The 9291-nt window shown below is 40.0% G+C and overlaps 1 protein-coding gene across 1 annotated transcript; it reads right to left on the bottom strand.

Annotated features, from left to right (window-relative positions):
• Positions 1 to 6877: 6877 nt before the first annotated feature.
• On the bottom strand, positions 6878 to 9056 carry kbtbd13b (kelch repeat and BTB domain containing 13b). The gene has a single exon (XM_084363764.1). It carries the CDS (start codon positions 8970 to 8972, stop codon positions 7533 to 7535), a length of 1440 nt encoding a protein of 479 aa, XP_084219890.1. The 5' UTR covers positions 8973 to 9056; the 3' UTR covers positions 6878 to 7532.
• Positions 9057 to 9291: the final 235 nt, after the last annotated feature.

Genomic DNA, 9291 nt, shown 5'->3' with positions numbered 1-9291 from the left:
CAGCTGAGAGAAAGAAAACAAACAGCTGAGAGAAAGAAGAAACTCAAACCGTGTTTTTACTCTTCATTCCTACTAACCAGACGTGCCACAATAACAGAGATAAATGTGCCGTGCCTAATTGGGATCATCCTGCTTTATTTCTGCAATCTGTCTTTAAACACAACACGCTCTGATGATGAATGAACCTCAGCGCCCAGCAGCACCCCGGAAGCCACGACGCTAATCCTGCTAATAACAACTCAATGTGAAAAAACATATTGAGACGAGTTAAGAGGTCAAAGATCAGCTGTCTCCGGCATGGTGAGAAATGTGTCGAGCCACGCCTCCTCCGGCTGTCCACACACACACACACACACACACACACACACACACACACACACACACACACATAAATCACTGACTACCGAGACTGGTTAAGGGAAGCAGACTGAAATCTTCAGCTGGTTCAAAATATATTCAGACATTTAATATTCATGGGAGTCACACATCATTGTCTGCTTATTCTGACAGAGGGAGGGCGGGGTGATGTGGAGGTTAGGGGAGGGGCGGGGGGTCCCATTCACGACAAAGAGACACAAAGGAGGGGGACACCTGTTACCGTCAGGACAGAGGCTGTCCGTGTGTTTTGACTGGAATTTGAATAAAGCATGAAATTGTAAAATGTAAACATCTATTTCATTAGAACTTTTGCCTGTTTTATCCCAAGTCATTCCTGCACAAAATGTAGGTAGATAGTCATTGATTTCTTTTTATTTCTATTTAAATCAACTTGCAGAAGGAAAAGCAACATAAACATAAACATTAAAGCCATATAATAATCTTTATTTTTATAGCATTTTAAAATGGCTCTTTCATAGGGGAACATACAAAAACTCGTGCCAACAATAGGTGACAGAAACCATTGGTGAGATGACCCAAATGAATCCCTTTAAGTGATCCTCTCAATGTAATTATCTGTGATGTCTTGTTGAAATTTTAGTTGAACTCAACTTAATCTGATTGAACCATCCCTAACACTCACAATGTTAAGGAGAGTTGGGCCAAAATAATCTTCTTGGTGATGAAGATGCTGTAGTGGAGGGTGGAGACTCTCACTTCCGTATCCATCTAACATCATTAAGATGCTGCAGTCATCACATGCACTTCCTGTCCTGTCAGCCAGGGGCAGAAGGAGGGCCGTGTCTTTTTGCTTCAGTGGAGAGGTCAGCAGGTTCGTCTGGCTCTGAGGACTCCAGCTTTTGTCTCTCCTTCCTTCTCGCTCTCTCTTTTCACCTCTTTTTATTCACTTCACTTGGTTTAAGATTTAAGAAATGTAGGCACTCCAACCACTGAGATTTAAATAGTTTGGTTTGTAAATATACAAAAATGTAACCATATTAGCATCATAGATACATTATTATGTCAGAAGAAGGACAAATAACAGAGGGGGGGAGAGAACATATGTGATTTTTGCACTGATGTATTTTAATGTCTGTAAACCGTGTGTGCGTGTTTCTCTTTAAGACCAATGGGAGCGCTCGATGACGCTGAAGCAGCATAAAGGTGGACCAAGGACAGAGTCCAAATACACACAGACACACACACACAGACACACACACACACACACACACACACACAGCAGCCGGCACAGAGGAGGTCCTGAGTGGTTGAATTGCTGTAGCTGAAATAACAATTCTATGAGAGAGAAAATAAAAATAAAAAAGGGAAAAACAGAGAATAGAGAAAGAAAGAAAGAAAGAAAGAAAGAATAGGAGAGAGTGAGGGATTAATGAGGGACTCTATATTCCCATGGTAAATCATAATAATGAGATAATAAACATAATTAGAAGATTAAAAACTCAACATTTATCTAATAATTTTGACTTTTTAAAACTTATTATTATGAGTTTTTGCCTTATCTCAGAATTATGATTTTCTATCGTATAATTATGACTTTGTATTTCATAATTCTAGCTTTTATCTCATAATTTCAACTTTAATCCCATAATTGACTTTCTTCTCATGTTGTGAATGTATGAACTTTTTTCTTCATTATTTCCACATTTTATCTCTTATTTATGACTGTTTATCACATAATTATGACACATAATCATGACTTACCATGAGAAAATTATTGTTTTATTTTTTTTTTTTTACTGAGGCCAAGTTTTCATCAATTTTTTTCTATAACCGGCAAAAATGGATATGCAGTGGCAGCAAAACTTCTCGAGTAACTGCACATTAATTAATGTGCTGGCTGTGTCTTGGCATCCACTCAACTTCAAATATCTTAGTAGTAGGCCAAGCTGACATAGTGGCCACACGCTAGCCCCCCATAAAAAGTTTTTCTATAATCTTACAATGTGACAGAAGTGGCTGTGAAATGGTGGATAACAAACTCTGCAAAATGACTTCTCAATCAGAGTTTGATTCATCCAATCCGATAACATTTAAAAAGTCCAGAAGAAAAATGTAAAACTGTAATGTTTTACCACCTCTCCTACACCAACACCAGCACCAACAGCAAAACAGAGCAACAGACTTTTACTGCTGTAAGCGATGATCATTCTCAACACACACACGTACACACACGCACACACCACTGAAACCTCCTTAATGCCACATTTGTTTAAAGAAGACCAACTTCATGTTGCCTCACTCAGCAGTCTATAAAAAGGCTCTTTTTCCCCACTGAGAGAGTCGGCCTTTTACGAACTGAAGGTCTGAACTCTGCATGCTGGTGATCAGGAGACAGCACTCGTCTTTGTGTTGAAGGCAGTAAAGAGGAGACGTTGGTGGGGGTTGGGTTGTATCTCCTGATGGATGAACCCCTTTTAGTCTAATTCATGTATGTACAGAGAAAATCAGCTATCGTTATATAAAACTTAAAGGTTCTAAGGAGAGAGCTGGAGATGGCAGCTTGTCTGCAGATATCAACTTATTTAATTAACTTTTAAGAACAAATAAAAGAAACTAAAAATTTGACTTGGGGAAAATCAAACAGGAACGTTGCAGCCTCTCAGTGTTAAAAAGGGTTAAAGAGAGTTCTGTTTTTCTAAAAGCAGCTCTGTAGAGGTCAAAGGTCAGCAGCCGCCTTACTGGATGACTTCCTGCTAACATGTTAGCACTATTAACCCCAATTAAACACACTACCACAGCAGAGGTAATTATTTTGTTTAAATACATTTCATTGTATTTCCTTGAAACTGAATCCTTTAATGTTCTGTCTTCTAACTCAAAATTGTCTAATGATGATGATAAGAGTAATAATTAAGTATCTTTAATGGGATTTTTGGATGGTAATTCATGAATACATTTATAGACTGTCTGCACATTTTATGGAGAAAAAAAAATCTGAATATTCAGGGATGGCTTTCATGCTCTTTGGTCATTTTTAAGGTTATTTTAACCTTCAACCTCTTCAATCACTTGGATAATCTGCAACAAGAAACTGAATATATAAATCTATTTTATATAGACAAAACACAGAACAGAGTTCTCCATTTAATATGTGCATTAAGGGAAATGTCGCGTAGCCCTTAAAATCTACTGGTTATTACAGTAAGGGCCCGGGGTATTACATTATTTTAAGGGCTTTTTGGTTTTTGGGAGCCTCTATGTTCACATCTAAAAGACATAAAACAGTTATAATTTGAGTTGTCACTTTTTAAATTAGTGGGTGAATTAAAAGGAAAGTCGATATATTTTGTATTCACTTAATTTGTAAATAAAGAACTTTTCAAATGAAGATGATTTTTTTAAAGGGTCTGGTGTTTGTCTTTTAAAAATAACTTAACAACAAACAAACTAGGGGATTTCTGGTATTTTCAGAGTTAGTTGAAGGAATGATTGATGATATTTTAAATGGTTCTTGTTTCATAGTAAGAGCAGAGAGAGGTCAAGTTTGACTGAATGCCTGAGATGTCAGGGTAACAATCAAGGGCCGCCCCGGGGTCAGTGGAACCACGGCAACAACACATCATCACCACTTCAGACCACCAGTCTGTGTGTGTGTGTGTGTGTGTGTGTGTGTGTGTGTGTGTGGCAGATTGGAGGCTCTAGTTTGCTTTGATTCTTTGGAGTTTTGTAAAAGGGGTTTGTTTAACCCAAGACATATTAGAATCACCTGAACAGAAGAGCTGTTAAGACAGTTTGAGCATGTAAATTTGCTTCACTCGTTAAAAACTTAAATTCTCCCAAAACATTGCAGTCAATTATACACTGTGTGTGTGTGTGTGTGTGTGTGTGTTAGTAGGCTGTATTTAGACTGACCTAGTTCCTCTGCAGTGCTGGTTGGATGAAACACACCACATGTAAACACAGAGATCATAAAGCGAGCGTCACCTCCCTGACCTCGACTTGCAGTTCAAACAAATATACTGTATGCTCGCCTTTTGCCAGCCCATCGGACAGTTCTCATCTCTGATGTTTGTCAGCTTGGAAAGTCTGAAATAGTAAAGGAAAAGCCAGACATTAAGCTCACACTTCCTGTTTTGAGGCTGTAAACTTACATGATTTATGGTCACTTCATAGTATTATCAAGACTCACGCTCTGCTCATGTCATATCGGAAAAATAACAATCAGTGGATGTTCATGTAGAATTCTGAGTTGGAGGAATTTGACAGCCCAGTCCGTCAAAAGATCCATAGAAGTTTAAAACAAACTCGTGGCAATGTCACCATTACTGACATTCAAATGAGTTGCAACATGTGTCAACGATCAAATATAGAAAATACAACTAAATACAGGAAATACAATCAAATACAGGAAATACAACTAAATACTGACAACATAATTCAACTAATAAAAAATTGGGCTTTCCACTGTTTGTTTCCAATAAAATTATTACGAAAACAAGAATCTAAAGCGAAGGCTGATTTTCCATAAATCTGTAGGGTGACTAAAGACTAGCAGTGTTGCTAACAACTGAAGCTGACAGTAGACAGACACTGAGCTATCAGCGATCCAACATCAGCTAGCAGGACAGACGGCAAACATAACGTTGTTGAGGTTAAGTTACAATTATTATTTTTTTTAATTTCATTTGTAATTAACTAAGACTGTACGTACAATATTAAACATACATGTTATCATTAAATGAGAGTTATCATGAAGCTCATTTTTATCCACAGTCACTTGGCAGGTCACAATTTAAACAAACAGTGACATAAGATCAGTAAACAAACAAGACAAACAAGATAAGACACATAACACACAGTTACACCCAGCAGCACTGCACGCTAGTTTAACCCCCACTCCTTCTACATCTTTCTACTCTTTCAGAAAAATCTGAATGTTGTTGAACTCAGGATCACCTCATGTTTTCAGAATCTCTTTGGAAATATTTTCGCACCAGATTGTCTGAACAAACAATGTCCAAAATCACTTCTTCACTGATGTTGTGGCTGAGTTGCTGATGTCTGAAACTGGATGTTGTTTTTTAGGAGAAAGAGTGGTTTAATAATAATTCAGATCTTTTATTTTAGTAAAAATAGCAATACTTAATATTTTATAATGTTCTGTAACAAATCCTGCATTCATAATTTTACTTAAATAAAAAGAACGCAAGTATTACTGTCAGAATATAAAGTACAGAAAGTAAAAGTACTCACTGCCCATTTCAGAATAGTATAGTAGTTATAGTTATAGTTATATCATGGCCATTGATGCATTAATGTTTTATCACATTAATGTTACAGCTGACACCTGCAAGTAGCTAGTAACTAAATACATGTTGTGGAGTAAACAGTGTGATATTCAATCCCACGAAGTAGGGACTTATGAATGAGTATACAATGGAAACACTCAAGTACCTCCAAACTTGAGTGCTTCGGTAAATGTAGGCTACTTAGTTACAATCCACTTTGAGAAAAACATTGGGCCAATAAGAGGAGGAACAATAGCCTTCTTGGTTTATGTTAAAAAAATATGGTGAAGCAGAAGAGTTTTGACAAATGCAGATTATTAATGTTAATGTGAACATTAAACATTCATTTAATGTTAATGTTTAAAAGCAGACAGCAGACACTCGCATCATATGGCCAGACTGATAACCTGATTAATGTCCTCATATAGACGCTCATCCATCACTGAGTCAGAGCTCTGGCTCTTGGCTTCACTCCCGGACTCAAGCCGGAGGTTGCGGAGGGCGTTGGCCCAAGCGCCGTGTCCCGGCCTGACCCCAGCCTCTCTCCTCATCCTGGGTCAGATTTAGCATCGCTGCCTGCTGCTGGCGTCCGGCCCGGCTGCCCATGGTGCCTGGCTCTGCCTGCCGCTCACCTCCATCGTCATCATCGCTCAGTGCCAAGAGGAAACAGAGGCTGCTGCAGGAAACAGAAGCTCTGTGTGAGGACAAACACTGGAGTTCACATGGAGCCAACAGCACTGAGAGACACACTGACTGTATGAGATGAATCAGATTCACATTTAGAAAACACATCCTGACAGTGATTGAGGGCTTATAGTCAAACAAATAATCTCTTCAATCCTGCTTTTTATGTTAAAATGTCCCCGAAGTGACTGATTCTATTGTATAAATCACAGCTTTATTTAATTATTAAGTAACAGATTTTGTGGTTTAGATGAACAATTCTGTCATAGTTTCACTCTGCATTGTTTCCAAACGTTCTGATGTAAACCACTAACCTTTAACAGCATCAGAAAACATAAATATCTCTAAATGCCACAGACAAACAGCCCCTGAAGTCCTGACACAAGATAATGTTTACATGTTCGTACAAATAATTATCTGAATTACATTTTAATTTCATCCAGAAGTCTCATGTGTTGCTTGCACATGGACCCTGATATGTCACTCATAATCAGAAAAAAATGCTCCATGTAATAAAAATAATGTAATAATAAACTTTATTTATAAAGCACCTTTAAATACAGAGTTTACAATATGCTTTGACAAACAAGCAAAAGCAGGAAACTCTGGAAACACTCAACAGTCAAGCCAAACACAAGGAAGCTGAGTCTAAGATGAGTTAAAACAAGAAGGCAGAACAGAAGATGTAAAAACACAAAAAGTCAATATCAGCCATTACAAATAAAGAGAATAAAGGCATTAAACAGGCAAAATCACAGAAAAAAAGAAAGAAGAAAGAAAGATGACAATTTAGTTAAAAAAGGATGACTTCGTATAAAAGCAAGTCTATAAAAGTGGGTTTTAAGAGAGAGGCGGTGTTAAAGGGGCACTATGTAGTTTTGGAGAAGAAACTCAGAATTTTTAATCATTAAAATATTAATGAGGTAATCATACAAATACATAATCAAACAAGTTGTTCTCAGAGGAAAATAAGGTCCCCAACACGGTTTGAAGCTAGAAAGCTGGCAGGGTCCGCCAAATATAAACAAAGTAAAACAGAATGAAACTGTGTTGTCCTTTAAGGTCAGTTTGTTTATTCAGTTTGTTTAGTCATAAAACAAACTGCAAAGACCCAAAATTGTAATAAACAGGAATTATCCTTTAATGTTTCTTTAAAGCACAAGTGTGCAGAAAATGTTTGAGTGTAAAAAGATGTTGACAGTCTCATGAATTCTCTGAGAATTATGGCAGCATGAGCGACTCTGGCAGCTGCAGCAGAAACGTCCACACAGACCCACTTCTGGGGAAACCCTTCATCTGCCGTCGGGGCTTCCAGTTTTTTCCGTCTACGTTGTACTCCAGAGTCATGCTCCTGTTGAGCGTGAACACAGAGTCACCTCTCACCACAGCCGTGAACAGAGAACCTCTACTGTTGGCGAAGTGTCCAGGTAGAGACGACCACTGTCCCGAGCTCAAATTATAACAATCCATCAGGCATCTGAGGAAGTCGTCCGATGGCCCGTTTCTCATGACGTACAGGCTGTCTCTGTGGCCAACCATGCAGTGGCCATAGCTCTGTTTCCTGATCAGGGTGCTAACGAGCTGCCATTCGTCTTTCCTTGGGACATACTCGTAGATCTCTGTGGTCTCCATCGGCCTCCATAAACACACAAATATCCGGTTCATGGCCTTGGTGCAAGCCGCTCCTGCTGCTGGTCGAGGTAAGTGAGCGGCAAACTCCCACCTCCCGGAAGTTACATCGTATGTTTCCACAGATGACATCACTGTTCCATCGTATTCTCCTCCGATGGCGTAAAGATGACCATCTACACCCACAAGGCTGAGATTGTATCGCAGCTGTGACGGACTGGAGATCCTGCTCCAGCTGTTGTTTTCAACGCTGTAGCAGAAACAAGAATCTACGACTTGTTTATGAAGTCCATGAACTCCTCCGACGATGTAGAGTTTGTTGTCTAAAACAGTCACTCCAGCCATGGATGTGCTGGCCTCCAGTGGAAGATCTGATAATACTTTCCAGTTATTGGCAACTTCATCCAGGTAGCAGATTGTCCTGGATGCAGCATGTACAGTTTCATCAACATTGCAGGTCACATGGGCCCCCACAGCCACGAAAGCACTGGGGGTCAAAGACTCAACGTAGGAGATCAGCTCTGACGGCAAGGTTTTCCTGACCTCTGCCTCCAAGTCGGCGTACATGTTTCGGATGAACAGCGCGGCAGCGTGGTAAAGATCCATGAGGCCGAAGGTTGCAGCGGTGTGATACATCAGCAAACAGTTGTCAGAGTCAATGGCATTGATGAGATGCCTCGTGAGCGGTGCCACCTGCAAGAAAGCAGCGCATTCGATGGCCTCCACGATGTCGTCTCCATCCAGGGCGGGCATCTCACCTCGTAAAACCGCCAAGGCGATTAGGAAGCCTCGAGCATGCAGAGACTTGAGGTGGATTTTTTCCTGCCGGCACTCCTTCATCCCAGAGCGATACAGAGCTTGGAAATAGTCACAGCTCTGAACAAGTAGCATCTTCTCCTCTGAGAAGTGAGTGTCTCCCACCACGATAGTTAATTTAGCAGAGACGAGTCCAGAGGCACAACATGGCAGATGTCTTTCACCTGCAGCGTCACAGCTGCTGCTGTCCTCTGATTCACTGCTGTCCGCTGACATTGCTATTTTCTGACAGTGACGCTCGAGGAAATACGCTCCATGAAAGTGGCATGAGAAGATCAAGCGTGTCCAGAAGTCTTGCAGAGGAACTGGAGAGAGAAGTGACTCAGTACGAAGCAGCTTCACTCTTCAGGGAGGCTCGGTTGTTTCACAGCTTTTAAAAATAGTCGCAGCTAAATATAGAAGGGAACAAATGACCTTGGTCACATTCATGTTGTGGACAGGAGGGTAACAAGAGAGCACAGGGTTAGTGAGTTGTTCTGCAGAGAACAGTTAATCAGGTCAACCAACACACAAGAACAGATTTTTCTCACTTACC

Source organism: Pagrus pagrus (genome assembly GCF_965226575.1).
Source record: "Pagrus pagrus genome assembly, chromosome: 10".
Classification (NCBI taxonomy): Eukaryota; Metazoa; Chordata; class Actinopteri; order Spariformes; family Sparidae; genus Pagrus; species Pagrus pagrus.
The sequence above is the reverse complement of the archived record's forward strand: the minus strand, read 5'-3'. Positions and strand labels throughout refer to the sequence as shown.

What these genes read in the sequence shown, in the direction of transcription:
- kbtbd13b (XM_084363764.1), bottom strand. Translation starts at nt 8,972, where the DNA reads ATGTCAGCGGACAGCAGTGAATCAGAGGACAGCAGCAGCTGTGACGCT.